This window comes from Abramis brama, assembly GCF_963993115.1.
Source record: "Abramis brama genome assembly, chromosome: 4".
NCBI lineage: Eukaryota > Metazoa > Chordata > Actinopteri > Cypriniformes > Leuciscidae > Abramis > Abramis brama.
Genome location: NC_139966.1, coordinates 50048248 through 50068024, shown reverse-complemented (window position 1 = coordinate 50068024; position 19777 = coordinate 50048248). Strand labels below are relative to the sequence as shown.

Sequence of the window (19777 nt, the reverse complement as noted above, 5' to 3'; positions counted from 1 at the left end):
AAATATTAATATATAATATCTAATAATAATCTTCTTTGCAGGAATTGTAGAAGATGAATGAGATATGTTTGTGCCCTGTGCTGAGTTGAGCTTTTAGCATGTGAATCTTTCTGAAATCCCCACTGAGGAGCAGCTGGGTCAAAAGCTGCTCAGAGCATGTGTGAATCTGCAGGAGTCAAACACAGGAACAAGAGCGAGAGGAGAGCATTTGTACCCCAGTGTAGTCACTCCACTCCTTATCCACCCCGCTGACCTCAAGCTGTTGACCCTTGACCATCAACCCCACTGGGAGGACAACTGCTCCTTTCAGGGATCAACTGACCTCAGTTCTGAATTCTGCTACGGATACAAACCGTCAGATGGAATAGATGTTAAACTCAAAAGTGCACGATTAAAAAAACAATGGCACAATAGTTTATCCTCTTATAACCCAAAACTCAGTTGCAGGTGTGTTCTAGGGTAAACAAGACCCATTTTAAATGCAAATAATACAATTAAATAAAGAATAAAGCATAAAAATAAAATGCAGGAAACAGCTTGCATGCGAAGATGTTTATAACAAGGCCAAAGGCCAAGAAATAAGATATGTTTTTGAAATTCAATTTTAGACTTTTCCATCACAGCTGATAAATATCAAACAGGAAACAGTCATGATGGGACGTGCCACAGTCTGAACCACTCCTGCTTGATTTAGACCAGCACACAAACACACAGAGATCAACTGCATTAAAATAATAAATAGAACTAAACTTGACTTGGCAATGATACTCCTTTGTTTATTTTTTGTTCTTCATCCTCAAAAGTTACATAAGATTACTTTCCATAAAAACTAATGCTTTACTTTTAAAAGTTACTTTCCCCAACATTGGCCATGCATATGTTTATATATTTCAAATTTGTCATGTTGGCCTATTTGTAAAAGGCAGCTTGCCTAATGAGAGATTTTGTTATAGTTTCCATTCAGCACAACTCTATAAAGGCAGTGAGGATATTATAGGAACATGTTTCCAGGGCAAAACATTTTAATCTGAAACCTTTCACATCGCTGTCCAATTTGTGATAGGAAACACATTACAAGAACCTGTTTACATTTTCATCCACAACTGAAAAAAATACACAGTATATATCACTGATTTCTACAATCATCAAATTTGGATTGAGGCCCATGATGCATAGAGGATACACTGAGAGAACTTGAATGCATTTCTATTCACGTACGACCTTTGGCCAGACGTGAATTTGTTCCTTAAAATCCTGTTAACACTTCAGACAGTGAGGCAAAAAAAGAAGCTGATTATTTTCAGATGGAGCTCATCATGCGTCATTGTAGATGAGATTGGCATATGTTTGCGTGTGAGGGAGAAATAGAGACGCGATTGAAAGAGAGAAATAATAACAGAATATTTTCCATCTGTGCATCCTGTTTAGTCCCTTTGAATCACTGATGAAAAGATAAATCGCACCTCTCTTTCCTTCCAATTCTCCTCACTCTTACTCTCCCCTCTCCTTCTTTTCCCATACAGTTCCCATATTAAAGCGCCGATGCCTGATAAGGAGTATTGTGTGGTTCCTCTGCTTCCTCGGCTTACCGGAAGCTTCACTGGCTCCCCATTGACTTTCCCCATCATTTCCCCCCCTCATCCCGTTCTTCTCGCACAGACCTGCCAGGGCTTGGATGTCCACACAGCTAAAACATTGCAGAGAACAGTTGCATCCTGGGAGTAAAGAATTCCATTAATGTATTATCTTTCGCACTAAAATTGAATTCAAGGGGTGTTCACACACATTATTGTGTTTAAAGTCCCCATTAAATGAAAATGGACAATTCTTGTTTTGTTTATGGAATATTGCAGTATCTATTATAAATTATTTATCCATGCACATATATATATATTTTTTTTTATGCATGTGCCTTCAATTTAATAAGTTTATTCAAAATAACTTCCACTCCCTCTTTTCATCTCTCCTCTTCTCATATGACGTGTTTTGAAAATCCGTTTCATGCCGACTTCAAAAACACAAGATGCGGCGCACCAGAATTCAATTCAATTCACATTTGGAACAGCATAAGAGGCCGTTCACACATATGGTTTTGTACCCCCAAAACCGCTCCATCTAACATGTTTACAGCACAGCACAGATGAACACAAAAACACATTCTTTCAGAACCAGCCCTAAAGGTTAACAAATGTTCGCTTTTTCTTGAAGCCCATCCAGCTTTGGTAAATGTGTTATTTATATCCTGAAGTCACAAAGTCAGTGAAACACACCATTGTTGACCACAAGACTTCGGGGGACAGCAGCTGTTTTGTGAAGTGAAAAATGATTCGCCACATAAGCAAACAAATCAGTTGATTGTTTCTGCTTTAAGTGAAGGAAAGCAAATTGTGTTTTTGATGATCTACTAAAAAGGAAACTTGTTTTGTTCAGAGTGGAGCTGGACATTCCTGGTGACGATAGAGAAGCATTTCCTCAACCTCCCTTGCATGCAAAGAAAAAGAAAAGAAGCAAAATTTCAGGAAATAAGGGAGTGAGTAAACTGGTTTCCCATCGCTTTGCTATTTCTGTCTCAAAGAGATGTTTTGGAGTGCATCATGTCATTATCCTGAAGCTTTTCCTTTCTCTAATTTAGACGCAGAACAGGATATGGCACAATGCATCCGCTAAAAAGATGAATTCATGATAGAAACATATGCGAATGGTCAACAGACTCATTTTGGCATAGTGTTAGACCGGCCCCAACACACTCCATGAAGTTCAGGCTCAAGTGCTGCAGTGTCAGTGTGTAACCATGCTTATCTCCACACAGACACACTAATGGCGTCTATTTTTCCAGAAATAAGTTGCATTGTTCTGGTCAAGTGGTACCATGATGAATGGATGTGGATCTGTTAGAGAAGGAAAAGTCATTAGAAACAGGATTTGCATGCAAGGCTTAGCAACGTGGCCTACTTTCTCTGACAGAAACTTTCCTCAAATATTTACCCTACTGTTTGAATTCAATAAACAATGACTTATAATTAAAAAAATATTGTTACAACGGAGTCTGTAAAAGCTCATTTACACATTCAGTAAGTCACATTGATTTGTTAATGTTTCAGAAGGAGTTCAACAGGTTTTCAGTAACCACTTTTGCCACTTGGAAGTGCATAGCTATCACATACAGTATGAAACCATATTGCTCAAAAAGTATGACAGACAAACCATAATTATCAACAAACCCAAGAGGTCTCCTTGCAGGTTTTGAATTCTCTATTCTCTTAAGATAGGAGCAAACACATAAATAGTAACATAAAATATAGTAGTTTGAGCAAGTAAAACAAATGCACTTTGTGCCTTAAGTGCTGCTATAGTTCTTAAATGGTCTTATCAAGTTAATCAATCAAGTTAAGACAACAGCAACCTCGAGGTGTTTCATTTATGAATATTAACTAAAACATGCAAGACAGGAGAACGGCTAAAAATAATGAAGAGCTCTATGTCTGATTAATATTAATGGTGTGTTAAATAAGTGGAAGCACAAGACGTCCCAAGTGTGACTGATGTCCTCGTATAGCCGGCTAAAGGCTGATTTATAAACCAGTCAGACTAATGAACACTAAAAGCAACGTTCTGCATCCCATTGATCACTATATCTTTCTGCTTTAAGCTGCAGACCGATCCGTTATGCATCATAACTGAACCGATCCAGAGACTTATACAGCCAGGTTTTTGGAGCAGCTGGAATTAATTCAAAACTGCTTTTAATTTACTGTGAACCGACCCTATTTCAACATAATTTATATTTTAGATCTTTTTTGTAAAATATAATTACATAGATTTCTCGATTGCTAAATCATTATAACTGATTCTGTTGGCCCAATTTCCCAAACTATTCAAACAAATCAGTTCTCGAAACAAAGACATTTCTCAAAACTATCTGTTTTCACAGACGTTCCAATTTCTGCAAAACTCTACAAAAAAAACCCACCTAATTTAACCATGCTCTCATTCAGAAAACACAAGTACACAATATAATTAACTCAAGTTATCACAATGCGAACTAAAATAGCATACATTTATCCATGTGTAAGCAAAACTGAATACACACCAATCAGAATCTCAGGATAATATAAACAGGGCCACGGGTGATTATGTGCTTTGGAAAATGAATCCTAGTGGTGGGACACAAAGGAAGAGAAAGAGAAAAAATTGTTCCTGATGAAATACAAAGAAAGTCCATCGGCCTACAGGGTCATCAGTATACTGTTTTGTGTTGCATACTGAGTTCATATTCAATTATTTCGTATTTGTATTTCCATCTACTGTAGGAACTCTTGACTGTAATGAAAATCCTGCAATTCCTTCCTGTAATTCCTAGACATTGACTTGCAAAATGATTTGTGATTGCCAAAAGTTTTTGTAATAGTGTTTTGAATTGATCTTATTAGTGTTCAATAGGCAGTGCATGAGTCTGTGTATTTGTACATGTTAGTGTGTAGTTTAGAGATTATGTTTATAGTTGTGAGAAAATGGTGAATTGTTTCATGAATTGTGTTAGCGATCGAGAAAAAATTGTAAAAGAATATTTTTATTGTTGGTTTGAAAAATCGACAACAATTAATTTAGAATATGGACTTTAAAAACAAAATATTTAATAATGGAAAATAAAAACTATAAAGTTGTATCAAAATAATACATTAAAATTAAATCAATATATTACATTAAACAGCAGGACTACCAACTGTAGATTCCTTTATTCCAATAACTGCATAACATCTCGGGGACTGGAGGGGGTCAAAGAGCTGAACCAGCGCAGAATGAGAAACATTCTCCTGTAAGGAAAGAGACAGTTAAGAATGAATTATGACACTCTAAAAATCTACGGAGCCCCTAAAGGGACATGGTGATGGAAAATATTTGAGATGGGAGGAAACCATGTCCCTTTAGGGGCTCCGTAGAAATCCATTCGTAGATTTCAATATTTATTTATTCAATACTTAAGGTATAAATCTGCATGCATGAGGTTTTTCTCAATATAAAAATCAGGGATCATGACTTACAATCAATCAGGCTATACGTGGTTTTGATTCACTAAAAACAACCGACTTATACGTATTAATTGTTCGGCAGTGAGAATACACTGGTTGTGTTGTATATTTTTGATTTAATAACAAGAATCAGTTCAAAAGAATCATTTGTTCAGGAATCAAAATACACTGGTCATGCTGTATATATCTGATTCCCTAAAAAGAAGAGACTCATAAGACTCATTAATTTGGGAATCGGACTAATAGCTGGTTTTTGATTCACTAAAAACAATTAGATCATAAGATCAGATCGTTCATGAATCAAATTATACTGGTTTTCAACCCTGTCTGTGCTTATATATATCCAGTCAGAGTATATTATTTTAGATGAACCGTCATTTATGTTCAGTTCCAAGAATATCCGTAAGTAAAAAGAGTATTTTGTTCAGTTCCAATAATCATCTTAACTGAAGACTGTTTTAATCCAAATTAATCCATATTACAGATTTCTACAATCACTGACCAAAGCACATTAATATTCTTGGCAGAACACCCAGAGTATGATGTTGTGAAATGATTTATAATACAGGATAAAACCATCCATAGCCCAAATTCTAAAGCGTACCCTGATTTCAATGTGGTTCATAGAGCCGTCGATGTCAATCCTTATCATGTTACCAACCCCTTTAATGTCTGACATACACAAAAAAAACGCACAGATCTAACACAGGAGAGGTTTTACTTGCTTTACATTACATGACTGATAAGTGAACCCTGTAAGATTATGTGGAAATTACTCCCACAGAAACTTGCTGTCACTGTTTTGTGACGATAAACAAAATGATTTTGTCATGCTCTGAATTTTCAGTCTAACAATCTTCACAGATGGCTGAGTCTGATACTCCTGACTGTCGTCGCGAGGAGGTTTGAGGTTTTATGTTCAAAGGGCAAGAGGGAAATGGAGGTGTAACTTAAAACCTCTGAACTCCTGTATGCTAAAATCCTTTAAAACCATTTTTTGACTGTTTTGGAGCTGCTAAATGTGGCTAATGTCTGTTTGTAAAAGTTTTTGATTAGGGAAATGTGTGCTGTGGCTCTGAAGTAAAGCCTGAAACAAAAGCCCCACACAGTTATATGAGGATTACCATCTTAACACGGACAAATAGGGGGTAAATATACAACTGTGGGTAAACTGGACAACTACTATGTTATCTGCCCTGACAATTGGGTTTTTTTACCTGCTCTTTCAAGTAGCAAAGTCGGTCCAGGAGGATGAGACCCTCTATACATGGAGCCAAGGTTACTTTCAACTGAGGAAGATGAAAACAGCATGAGACAGACTGATATAGGGTATGAAAAAATAATAGACATACAACTTTCTATGACGCTCACCATGTTAAAAGCAATCATCTCATTCATCCTGGGTGTGTAGCGATCATGATAGCTCTGAATATCGCCATCAGATAGCTGAGAGAACAAGACATATGGATTTAATGGTTTTATATCAATAAAGGAACGAGATCATGTCCTACTCACCAACCAGGACCTAAAAAAATAAAAAATATTACAAAATAAACAATAATTAAATAATATGAAATAAACATTAAATGTATATTTTTAATTTAAATAAAAATATATATATAAATATATAAATACATGAACAGTATAATATTTATATACAAATATTTATATAATATTTGCTGTAGCAAGCACATATATACACACAATTTTGTAATTAAAATAATTTTCTATTTTAAATATATATGTACTATTTTGTTATATTAAAATTGTTATATAAAATTTGAAAAGATTAATTTATAAATATAAAATTATAAAAATTAAATTTTAAATATTACAAATATAGTTCAAATATAGACAAACATAGTTTTGTCAAATACAATTTAAACAATTTTCTATTTTAAATACATGTTATATTTCATTTATATACAAATATCCAATATATATTATATTTAATGTATTCATATAAACTAAAGACTAATACAAGTTTATATATATATATATATATATATATATATATATATATATATATATATATATATATTTATATATATATATATATATATAATTAAAATATTACAATAAGCAAAAATTAAATAATTTAAATAAATAAAAAAATTTAAAACAAATTTAAAAACATGAAATATTTCATTTATATAAAAACATACATGAATATATTATATTTAATGTATTTATATTAATTGTACATATACATATGATTTTTTTTGTACAAATGTTTTATAAAATATTTAAATAACTTTAAATATATATATATATATATATTTTTTTTTAAATCAGGTTACACTGATATCGTCTGGGCCTGCTAATGCCTTTTTAATAGTGTCTTGCTCTCTGTGCCCATATTTCCCTACTTGTCAAACATACTTTAGTCTGTTTATCTCATTAGTTTCATTGTGGTGTAATTCAGATGCATGTGGGCAGACTAACAAAACATTAAATGTAATATGAGAACAATTGGTTATTACTTTAGTCTCATCCAGATCCAGCTTCCTAAGTGCCCGCCTGACGTAGTCCACAAACGAAGAGGCTTTGGAGTACACGTTCCCAACACGTTTCTCACTGCCAATAGGAAATAAAACACTGCATCATATCAAAAATAAACTAACATAAAGTTGAATTGATTTCTGAAGTAGTTTAGAGACTGATATTAACGTACATACAGTAAGTCACATGCAGAGGGTGAACTTTGCACTCCTTGTTGACTTGCACATTACCGTAACCTGATGGTTTGGCTTTGACTCACAGGAGTTAAATAAAAAATTGAAAACAGGGCTTTAGGGTTTGACTCATGAGCATCAGTCATCACTGAATCAGATCTGCTCAGTACAGTCATGATCAAATATCTCGATAAACGTTTATCAGCCTCCGCAAAAGGAAGGAAGGACCGGAGGGAATCTGGAGCCTCTTTATTCTCTCCTCCAGTTTACTAAAGCTCTCCGGCGACTTAAACAAAGACAGGCGGTTGTTTTCTGTCTAATGAGCAGATGATGTGGTGAGAGTGCTGTCGATGAGATATCTGATCCTGGTGTTTGTGAGGGGAAGGGCGTCAGTGAGGGAGCTTAATATTTGTCATCGTGTGCGTTTCACACTGAGAGTGGCTCATCAGGGGGTCCGGGGTGTGTGTTTCGAGTGTTTTCAAATCTAGGACAGCAAACACATTTTTAGGGTTCGGCATTGTACTATAATTAACCGCCAAACCTCTAATACTTGGTTGAAGTGCCCCTGTTATGCCATTTCAAAGGTTCCTAATTTAGTTTTGGAGGTGTCCTACAGTGCGTTTACATGCATCCAAGGTCAAAAAACACTTTAACTTTCTCATAATACACACTGCAGCATCACCTCTTTTCTCACTGTGTCTGAAACGTTCGATAAAAGATTCAGTCTCTCTCAACCCTCCTTTTCGAGAACCTACTCTGCTCTGATTGGTCAGACGGCCTACTCTGCTCTGATTGGTCAGATGGCCTAGTCTGTTGTGATTGGTCTATTGGAAACGGAAGTTGGAAGTGCATGCAAAGAGGATTTGCTTTCGCAGCACAGAAAGCAGCATCTTCTCAACATGTCGACAACACAAACTAAACTCTTCCAGTCATCATCTTCAACTACAGTGTTTGAGGGCGGGTCGAAGTAGACGTTGTTCGCCGGCAGCCAATGAAGATCATAGGCTGGCATTATGCAAATTTGTTACAAACCTCTGTAGACTCATTTCAGGCCTGAACTTTCATCTTTAAAAAAAATATGCAGACCTTTTACATTCACAAACAGAGCTGTATATAACACTACATGAACGATACTATCCGAAAAAGCATAACAGGGGCTCTTTAAATGATGAAAATTTACTGTGGCAACAGTTGGTTTTTCCAGATGTTTACATGCATCTAAAAGCCTTCAAACAAACAGAGCTATTATTGTCAATATCATGCACAGTAACAAAACAAATCTAGCATGCTATAAATATGACATAAAATCAATGGTGGTACATATGATGGATACCTTTTAAAGCAATCGTAGTGATCCTGTAAAATAACATGAAGAACCGCCCGATAAAAAAGCGACTCCATAGGCAGCTGTAAGAGTCAAGAAACCCTGTTAACATCAGTCCAAACAATTTTGTTTCATTTCAAAACTGATTTTGCCTGTTTTTACTTATTTATGCAATGCATACTTATGTTTGCTTACTTATTTGTGTTTTTAATAACATCATTTGAAATGTTTGTCCCATTTGTGGCAACTTTAAAAACAGATTGTGTCATATTTTCCATTACAATTATGTCATACAAACAATCAGCCGTGCGGAAGACAGCACAAAGAGATCGTACGTGCTGGCCGCTTCACCTCTGAACTTTCATTCATTTTTAATCGAGAAAAATATCTAATTAAAATACACAGTGCGTCTAATTAAATCACATAAATATGCAAAGCCGCATATGCTGTACGTTCTGGCATTCAAGCCTGACCAAGACATTATGATCAGCTGTGCAAACAGCTCTGGTTGCAAGAGACTGTCCTCCTTATATGCAAATCTTACAGGCGAATTGGGATTTTAATTGAAATATTAATATTAATATGATATGACACAATCAAGTACTCACCCCTCCTCCGGCAGACACCCTCTCCAGAGCCTGAGAGGGGGGAAATTAGTTTGTGAAGAGCTCAATATTAGTCAAGCCTGCTGGAAACAAGCTTGAATGTGATAACTAAACACATTGTGACATGATTTGATAGTTGCTTTTAGTTTAATGGCAGATACACTGTGTTCATCTTACAAGAAAAATCACCTGATTATCATAAATACATTTTTTATAACATTTATCTAATAAGCAAAGGATGTGGTTTATGATGCGTGGGCAACGTGAGATGTTTTCGTGACGTGTGAGGCAGACTTACGAGACATGCTGACATCCTGGCGTTTCGACCACAGAAACAGGCCTGATCCTTCAGATACTGACTCATGGGGAAACCACACACACCACTGACACACCCTGGCCCACACCAAAAAAACAGAGAAGAAGAATCAAACATCTTTTTTACATTAACTACCGTTCAAAAGTTTGGGGTCTGTAAGATTTTTATTAGCCTTTTATTCAGCAAGGATACATTAAAATTGATCAAAAAAGATGTGTATTTCAAATAAAAGCTGTTGTATTGAACTTTCTATTTTATCAAAAAATCTTTTCCCACTGATACACTGATAATAAGATTTTTTTCTTGAGCACCAAATCAGCATTAGAATGTTTTCTGAAGGATCATGTGACACTGAAGACAGGAGTAATAATGCTGAAAATTCAGCTTTGATCATAGGAATAAATTACCTTTGAAAATATATTAAAATAAAGAAGTTATTGTAATAATATTTTAAAATATTGCTGTTTTTACGGTATTTTTTAATCAAATATAAACAGACTTAGGGAGCATAAGAGACTTCTTTTAAAAACATTAAAAATCGTGCCAACCCCAAACTTTTTAGCGTATGTCAAAACTAAAGCAGATTTCTAAACACTGAACATTTTGTGGATAAGAACCTGTTGAGCACATGCCATTCAAACGAGACCCATACTGTGGTACGAGGCCTATTCGTGGTGCAGATAAACACTGTTTATTCCAGATATCATGCTAATCTAAACCATGCCAAACTGAACAGGATCCAGAGTCCAGCACAGGCCTGAAATATGTGTGTGTGTGTGTGTGTACAGGTTTGGCTATACTTGAGGGCCAAATGTCCTGAAATATTATGACAGCAGACTAGTGAGGATATTTCACTGGTCCTTACTAGTTAAGAGAAGCATACAAATCAGCCAAAACATATAAATACCATTAACCGGATATAAAATCAATGGAAGTCTATGCAATTTCCTCACTAATATAGTGAAACAAACGTGTGTGTGAGTGAAACAGAACGAGCTGTGTATAATAAAATGGACAGAGAGAAGGACCGTGTGCAACACTGACATTAGATTTCATAACTTTAACACTGTCTTAATTCGACCAATCACTGTGAGGCTTTAAACGTGAGGATCTTCAGTTTGAGTTTGTGGGTTCCCCAATAAAACAGGGTTTAAAGCTGATGTGTGTCATTTCTTTGATGAAAATACCAATTTTAGGCGCAGATACAACTGTAAGTAAGCCATTCACAGGTTGACTGCTTGACTAATGACGTTTGTGGACGGGACTTCCTGTTTCCTGTTTCAGTAGGAGACATTGCATGGGCTCTTTTGAAGTCTTTTGAAGCAAATGCAGGGCCTTTGCAGAGACACCACAGAAAAAGTATTAGGCTGTTAATTGTGATCAGGCAAGCAAAACTCAGTGCAAAATCTTTGTAACTCTGTGGGGTGCCGCTAGTGGCACAACAATTACACACTTCGCCTTTAAACGCACAGCATGATGCTGTAATCATGCCAGGTATTTTAGACTAAAAGGCACATTGTGTATTTCCATTGGAACTGCATTTGTTTCACTCCGTAGTGTTTCTTCTTCAGAACAAACGCGCTTGTAAAGCGAGCCGCCGAAGCCCTGAAAACTCTGACATCATCATGCTGAAAACGCCACATGTTGTACGGACTCTTCTTGATTTAGTGAGATCAAACAGACTGTGTGTGGAGAGGGAGAGTGTTTGTGATGTCAGTCCAACATTTGAACACACTTCATGTGTTTTAGCTCTGTCCCTGTAGCAATCGAGAGTCTGTGATGTGATCACCAGGCTTTAAAAGACAATGAGACATTATTGTAGTCCTGCTGTGCTTCATAGCCTTGGACACTGACTCAATCGACAGTAATTATGTGTTCAAAATATCATATTTTGCAGGCACTCAATCATTATTGACTAAGAAGAAGTATCTAAGAGAAGGGGAAAGACAGAGAGCGACCGACAGAAACCACATGGTCTCTTGGGACTAGCACCATTTTCTTAAAGGGATAGTTCACCTAAAATGGCAATTCTTAATTTCATCTGCAGAACACAAAAGAAGATATTTTGAAATCATCCGTGTTTTTTGTCCATACAACGAAAGTCACCATTATATCAATAATAATAACAAGCATTATTATTAAATAATACAATTATAATGAAAAATTGCATTTATTTAATAAATAAACAACAATTAATTATTCATTGAAAAATAAAACATTTTATAAGCAATAATGAAAATAATAATAATTATTATTATTATTATTTTGTTATAAATGTATTAATCACTGTTTTATATTGAATAATACATTGTTGTTGTTTTACATTATTTGACCCAGAATTGACCCAGGGCTGCAAAAGAATGTCAAATTTAATTAATTATTTAAAAATATGAATACCTAATAATAATATTTATTATTATTATTAAGTATTCATATTTTTATATTACATAATAATTATATTTATAATTAAAAATATATATATATTAATACCGGTAATACTAACAAATGTTATTATTACATAATCAAATATACAATGAAATTAATGAACTTATTAATTAAATATTGAATTTACTTCATAAATAAAAACAATTTATTATTTGACTCAGGATTGGCCCAGGGCTACAAAAGAATGTCAAATTATTTAATAATTATTATTATTATGATGGTATATAAATGCAGAATATTATGTTATTATTATGGATGTTAATTATTAGGATGTTACAAGTAAATTATAATTATAATTATTAAATTAGTGATTTAATAAACAAGCAACAACCACAATAACTCTTTATAAAATCATTAATACATGTTATAATAATAACAATAATAATAAATTATTTATTCTAATTCTAAATTAATTATTGTTCAATATTTTTTTATCCAGGATTAGCACAGGGCTGCACATTGCTGGAAAGAACATTATGCAAAGAACTAAAATTCCACACATCTTATCTTGTTTGAAGATTTTGGGCACCCAGTTTGACAGAGACTGATCTGTTCACGTGTGTGTGGGACAGGAAGTGTTCTTACCCTGTCTGTCCTCATCAAACTCTTCAGAAAGCAGGTGGTAGCAGCAGCCCACACTGCAAACGGCCCGCAGCTCCTGTTTGGCCCCAAACATCCGCAGAGTGCTGGGAGCCAAATCTCCACACGTATGCAGGCCAACCAGAACTGCATCCTGGGTACCGGCCAGAGAAAGAGGGAGAGAGAGAAAGAGAGAGAGAGAGAAAAGGGTAATTTGGTGAAATCAACACAGATCGTTTGCCATCTCTCATTGATCATAAATAATTTGCTATGGACATATCCAAGTCCCTCTCCATTCTTGAGCTCAATTTCACCTAATTAACATGATTAGGATAATCGCAGGCGTCTCGCTGAGCTGTAATAGCAATGATACAACTTCTGCTCTATAATCAAAGCCCACAGCTGGACAACTATTGCAGCATAGCATGTCTCTTGTGCTATTATATGAGTTTAGTACACATACATTATTTGATCCTTAGAGAATATCATATGAAATGAATTCACAACACATTCGCAATGAAAAAATAAAGTTTTATCATGATCCAAATGCTTCAAAAAGTATGAAAAAACACAGCTTCAGCTAGTTTTTTAGGTTAATAAAATACAAATGCAGCTATATAAGACTCAAAAAGACAAATTCTTTATTTAATAATAATAATAGTTTATTTGTTCATAAGTAGTTGTAGTTGCAGTAGTAATAATTACAATGATAATATAGTTAAATTATATTTAAATTGACAAATATACTAAATCAATTATTTACTTAACTCATTATTTATTAATAATAATAACAAAACGTATTAAATAATGAAGGAAATAATTAATTTAATAAATGAACAACAATAATTGATCATTTATTATAAAATAATACATTTCATAAATAATAATAATAATAACTATTATTATTAAATAATGAATTAAATAAACAATTGATTTAATAAGTTTTACAACTGGTAAAACTATAGATTTAATAAATGTAAAAGTCAATAGATTTAATAAATGTAATAATTGTTTAATTTTAGTATTTTCATTATTATACATTTTGTTTTATTTTTAAATGAATAATACATTATTATCATTATTATTGTTGTTGATGTTGTTATTTTATATATTTTTTTAAATTCTCCCTTGGTTGAAACCCCTTTATTAATTCTAAAATCTATTATTATTATTATAGTATTTTTATTTTTTATTATACCTTTATTTAACCAGGAGGTCCCATTGAGATTCAGAATCTCTTTTACAAGAGAGACCTGGCCAAGGTAGCAGCCAAATCACAACAAATGCATACATAACAAACACCAAATTACATTTTCACGATAAAAGAAGTACAAAAATGTTAAAAATAAAAATATAAAACACAATGAGACTCTTAAGAAAAACAAGAACATGTCTCCATCACAACACTCTTTACAGTAGTTTTAAATTCATTTATGGACATAAGGGTTTCTAACTTTAGTAGTATAGTGAATTATAAATTATTATTACACTATTTTTCCTCCCTTGGTGGAAACCTAATAATTAACCTAATAAAACCCTAATAACCCTTAATAATTCTAAAATGTATTATTAATTATGTTACAGTGAATTTTAAATTATTATTATTATTACACTAGTTTTCTCCCCTGGTTCGTTGAAAGCGTGTGTGTTCTGACATCCACTCACCTCCAGCTCTGTGATCAGCGTCTTGAGTTCAGTTTCTGCAGTGACGTATGAGGTCAGAGGGGAAAACAGGCTGCTGTCGCTGTCGTTCCTCCTCCCTTCTCGAGCTTTCCTCTCCAGATTGTCCCTCTTCCTCCTCTCTCGTTCCTCCAGGCTCAGCTGGCTGGGGTGGACACGAGGAGAAGCGTCCTCTATGACGTCTAGAGACAGCGTGCCGAGGAAGCTGCTTCCTGCATCCCAATCACTGGGCTCTAATGTGGCATTATCTGAAGCGGAGAAATCACTGGAGACTTGTTTTGATAAATCACTGGTTTCCTCTTGAGCCACAAACCTTCCTTTTTCCTTTTTAATAAAGTTTGTGTTGCCATCACTGTTCTCACAGTTTCTGCTGTGTTGTTTACTCCCATCCTCACTGTCCAAAGCTTGATTCCCAGTGGCTCTGTTCTGTTTCTGATAGGCTTTGGAGAACTTCTTCAGTTTCCTGTTCCTCTCCTGAGCTCCATGTGTGTTGGTGCTGGAAGAGTCGATACCGAAAACTTGTAGGTTAAACCGCATGGATAGATAGGAGCACAGGTAGCCTTTCCCAGAACCCACGTCTATCACCTGAGATGAAGAAACTGATGATGAAAAAGATGCAATTCAGAACAAAAATTTTAACTAAACTACATTTTAAATGCTCTTACCTGTTTGACCCGGCAGCATTCAGCCAAACTAGCCACAACCTCAGACATTGCCTGCACCTCATGGGCTTTCTTACAGTTCATAAACTCATCTGGAACAGGAACTTTGCCTGATGACTCTCCTATGGAAATTACAGACAATGCATGAGATATAACCTTGTAATAACCTGAATGTGACGTGCATAATTATCACAATAAAGATCCAGAATGGAATTTAAATGTGCTTTTCAGAGCTTCTGGTCTGACTGCAGTTACCCGCTATAGAGTCTCCATATATCAGTGTCAGATTCTCCATCAGCTCTTCCAGCTGCATACACACCCCCAGACCCGGGAAACTGTGGGCTTTCGCTGCCCTCAGCAGGGCTGATATGTCCACCAGCTTCTTTGAGGCATTACAGAAACCAAAGGTGGTGTTTTCCTTTTCTAAAAGCAAAAACACTATTACTATGAAATACAGCTGATTAAATAGAGTCCAATGCACTTTAGTTCAATACATATAAAATATATATTGTATCGTACAAATACTACGTACTGGTAGGCTATATCAAATTAATAATTTTAAATACCAGTATTGGTCAAATTAAATGATACTGCCGCAGACCATTTTGTCATTTTACTACATACAAAATAATTATACATCCAGTGTTCTGAGTAAATGTTAAAGAAAATTATATTAAAACATATATTAGTCATTATAATTCTGAGCAGTTTCTTATGTTGCGTAGTGTCATAATTAAACCACAACTTATAAATGATATAATTTTTATTTTTTTTTAATGTTTTGCATAACAATAAAACGATTTTTCTTTTTCCAGATTGAGTCCTTCTTACCTTCTACCGCCCCCGTGCGGTCATCAGTGGAACTGATAGACTGCAACACTTCTATTGGACTCACACACATGAACGTGCTCCAAACATCACGCGTGTAAAAGTCCACTGTGTGCGCATTCGAGATGCTTAGCGATATGGAGAGAAAGCGCTTTACTTCATCTATTTTCCTTTTTAAAGTTTTAATAGGCAGGTCATTAAATGCCATTATTCACGGACCGAGAACAGTGAGAATTTCATGAGAGCTGCAGCTGTTGACACATTTTCTGTATTTAAGACCTAAGTAGTCAAATAAGGAGATGATTCCTCTGAGCGACCAAATGTGCGGCCATGTTGGGTGTACTCGCCAGCGTTTTGTTCTATGAGCGAATAGAACATGTTGCCCTCACACAAATGGCGCTTTCTCTGGTAATGCCTTGCGACCATACGCACGTCATTATTGTGCGTCTCTACACGAGAAACATCCGTGTATTCCACATACTAGCGTCAAACATGGCACCGGTAAAACAAAACTCAAAAAGTCAAGGTCCGTTTAGAGGAAAACACTTCAATAACAAATTTTCACATGGTGGTTTATCACACAACGCCAAAAGAAAAAGAAAATGGGTTCCGGAGAACAAAGTTTTTGATGGTAGTTTAAAAGAGGGTGAGTAGTTTACTTTAAATCCATAAACGTAACGTAAATACTTAACTTTTAAGTAAATGTATTTCGATGTAGAAAACACTCATAAATTAAACACATTTTCAATAAAAATAAATCTGTCTGATATTAACGTACACTAATCTAGTGTACTATTCACGTGCCTAGTTCTTTGATATGTAATCTTTGCATTAATGATGAATTTTTTATACCATTTTCTAAAGAAAATATAATTATGTTTTGAATAAATTACAATAATGTATATTTGAATAGCGTAATAGATCCGTAATCCATAATAAAGGACTAAAATGTGAATGTATTCTGTTTGAATCTCATCTCTGACTCATGCTTCATCAGGTCAGGGGTTTGCCTTCAAAAGGAAGGAGAAAGTAAGGCATGAATACAACAAACTTCTTCGAAAGGAGAGGAAGAAAAATCAAGTATCAAAAGTTCAGTTAGAGGAGAAATATCCCGAGCATCTGAGACATCTGTACCTGGCTGAAAAAGAACGACTAGATGAAGAAGAACAGGAGAAAAAGAAGAAAAGATGTGAAGGAAGAGCACTGGATAAAGAGACAGAGTCAGATGATGAACTAAACATGGGGTCGGATTCTTCAGATTCTCCTGAGAAACACGTCTTAAACACAACGACTGACCAAACTACCGACCCTGATCCTGATTCATCTAATAAAACAACACAGTCTGAGAGGTACAGTAACAGATACATGTGTGTGTGTGTGTGTGTGTATTATATTCAAATAATAGTCCATTTGCATCAGCAAAGCCACATTCCTGATTTGTGTCATCAGCTCCCACAAGGCCCCGTTCATTCAAAGGAAGCATAAAATGTCTTCGTATCAAAAGACAAAGCAAGAATATGAGAGGATGAAGGAGGAACGTGCACGAAAAAGAGAGGTGAGGCAACAGAAACTGGCCAATATAAAATGATTACATCTAACAAATGTATACTCAGTGCTAGAGTCTACAAATGCAGTTCTTTTACTCAGGATGATGGGATTGTTGTAGAGTTTTCCATTTCTTAATGAATCTCATGTGATGTCATTAAAGGGATAGTTCACCCAATAATGAAAATTCTGTCATCATTTACTCATCCTCATGTTGTTCCAAACCCGCAATACTTTCGTTCTTCTTCGTAACACAAATGGAGATATTTTAATGAAATTTGAGAGATTTCTGTCCCTCCATTGACACGCAATTACCACTTTGAGCTTCAAAAAGGTCATAAAGAGATTGTAAAACTTTAGTTAAAATTTTCTGAAGAGAAAATTATATGATGAATGGATTTAATTTATTTTATTCACATATAAACATTCAGCAACTCACACATCAGTTGTGTTAAACAGAAGCTCAAGCATGCGAGAAATAAATAATGAGGTTCATTCTTGTGTTACGCAGCACGTTTGAGCTTCAGCAAGAACCAATGAGGTTTGTTCTCGTGCGCCAAGCAGGATCTGTTGAGCTTCTGTTTATGTTCGATGATCAATGTTTATATGTGACCCTGGACCACACAACCAGTCACATGGGGCAATGCAATGCAAGGACAAGAATTTCTCATATTTCTTTTAAAATATCTTCATCTGTATTTTGAAGATAAACGAAAGTCTTACAGGTTTGGAACGACATGAGGGTGAGTAATTGATGACATTTTTAACTTTTTAACAACTAATAAGCCTTTAAGGAAGATCCATTATGTCATATACACCTTTTTCACCACCCTTACATTCTTTGATTGACGCTTGTTTTATTACGTGTGTCTCTGTAGGAATTCTTGAAAGATAAATCTCAGCGTGAGGAGGCTCTGAAGAAATACAAGGAAAAGAAAACAGCAACATATCAGCTGTTGAAGAGAAAAACCAAGAAGGGTCAGCCCAACCTCAACCTGCAGATGGAGCTATTGCTGCAAAAGATTCAAGCGCAGCGCAAATAACTCACATCAGACTTAAAACTGTTTCAAGTTGTTTAAAGCATTTTAAAGTAAAAATTCACCATCACACAATAAAATTTGCATTTTGGGTGAGTTTTTTTTTTTTTTTTACATAATCTGTATAACTCTTTTACAGTATATTTTTTTTAAATAAAAGTTTACATAAAGCTAATTCAAGCTGACAGCACACAAGAAATACTATAACTATGGCAGTACATTTATGGACAAATGTGATGCCTAATAATAATTTGAGTGGTAAATCCATTTTCTCATTATATTTAGGTAGATAATGCTGTCAGCAGCTGAACTGCTTAACCGTTTTTTCAACAACTTTAAATGTTTATAGTGTTTTGCTTAAAGGATTAGTTCACCCCAAAATGAAAATTTCCTAATAATTTACTCACCCCAATGCCATCCAAGATATCCATGTCTTTCTTTCCTCAGTGGGAAAGAAATTATGTTTTTTTGAGGAAAACATTTCTGAATTTTTCTTCTAACAATGAACGTCATTGTTTACCATCGTTTTTAAGTCCAAATCAATGCAGTTTCAAAAGTCTTTGAAGTGTTTAAACGGGCTGTACGCGATCAGAGCTGAAGAAGAGGTTTTTATCTAGCAAAACGATGGGTCATTTTAAAAAAAATATATATATATAATTTATAGACTTTTTACCTTCAATAGATCGGATTGAGCTGATCAACAAACGGACAGGGAACTACGTCATCACGTTGAAAGGTCACGCCGGCGCCGGCAATACTATTTGAACTACTATTCATATTCATCATAATGTTATTCATATACTATTCATATTCATATTCACTGAATACTATTACTATATAGGCTATATAATAGCAAACAATACTATTTGAACTATCCTCCTACGTACGGTCGCATTGTAAACAGTGGGGCGGTACTTCTGCCGGCGTGACCTTTCAACGTGATGTAGTTCCCTGTCCGTTTGTTGATCAGTTAAATCTGAACTATTGAAGGTAAAAAGTCTATAAATTATAATTTTTTTTTGAAAATGACCTATCGTTTCGCTAGATAACA

At 34.9% G+C, this 19777-nt stretch overlaps 2 protein-coding genes across 4 annotated transcripts; one reads left to right on the top strand and one right to left on the bottom strand.

Annotated features, from left to right (window-relative positions):
• Positions 1-4554: 4554 nt before the first annotated feature.
• On the bottom strand, positions 4555-19462 carry LOC311080705 (putative methyltransferase-like protein 25; the record flags this gene model as incomplete). 3 transcript variants are annotated; one of them, XR_014605683.1, is made up of 12 exons in its annotated part: positions 4555-4814; positions 6248-6319; positions 6402-6476; positions 7514-7607; positions 7705-9112; positions 9638-9667; positions 9933-10027; positions 12981-13128; positions 14640-15239; positions 15320-15438; positions 15572-15739; positions 16148-16352. XR_014605683.1 is itself a non-coding variant. In XM_084110800.1 (12 exons), 12 exons carry the CDS (start codon positions 19237-19239, stop codon positions 4704-4706), a joined length of 1692 nt encoding a protein of 563 aa, XP_083966926.1. In that variant the 3' UTR covers positions 4555-4703. The 3 variants fall into 3 exon arrangements, 2 of the variants coding, with proteins under 2 accessions (XP_083966926.1, XP_083966925.1); XM_084110800.1 differs by lacking the exon at positions 16148-16352 and adding an exon at positions 19134-19462 and having other exon boundaries at positions 9039-9112; XM_084110799.1 differs by having other exon boundaries at positions 9039-9112.
• LOC311080719 (thyroid transcription factor 1-associated protein 26 homolog) lies at positions 16475-18901 on the top strand (the record flags this gene model as incomplete). The annotated part of the gene is made up of 4 exons (XM_084110831.1): positions 16475-16790; positions 17142-17493; positions 17594-17699; positions 18568-18901. The coding sequence occupies 4 exons, from the start codon at positions 16475-16477 to the stop codon at positions 18730-18732; spliced, it is 939 nt and encodes a 312-aa protein (XP_083966957.1). The 3' UTR covers positions 18733-18901.
• Positions 19463-19777: the final 315 nt, after the last annotated feature.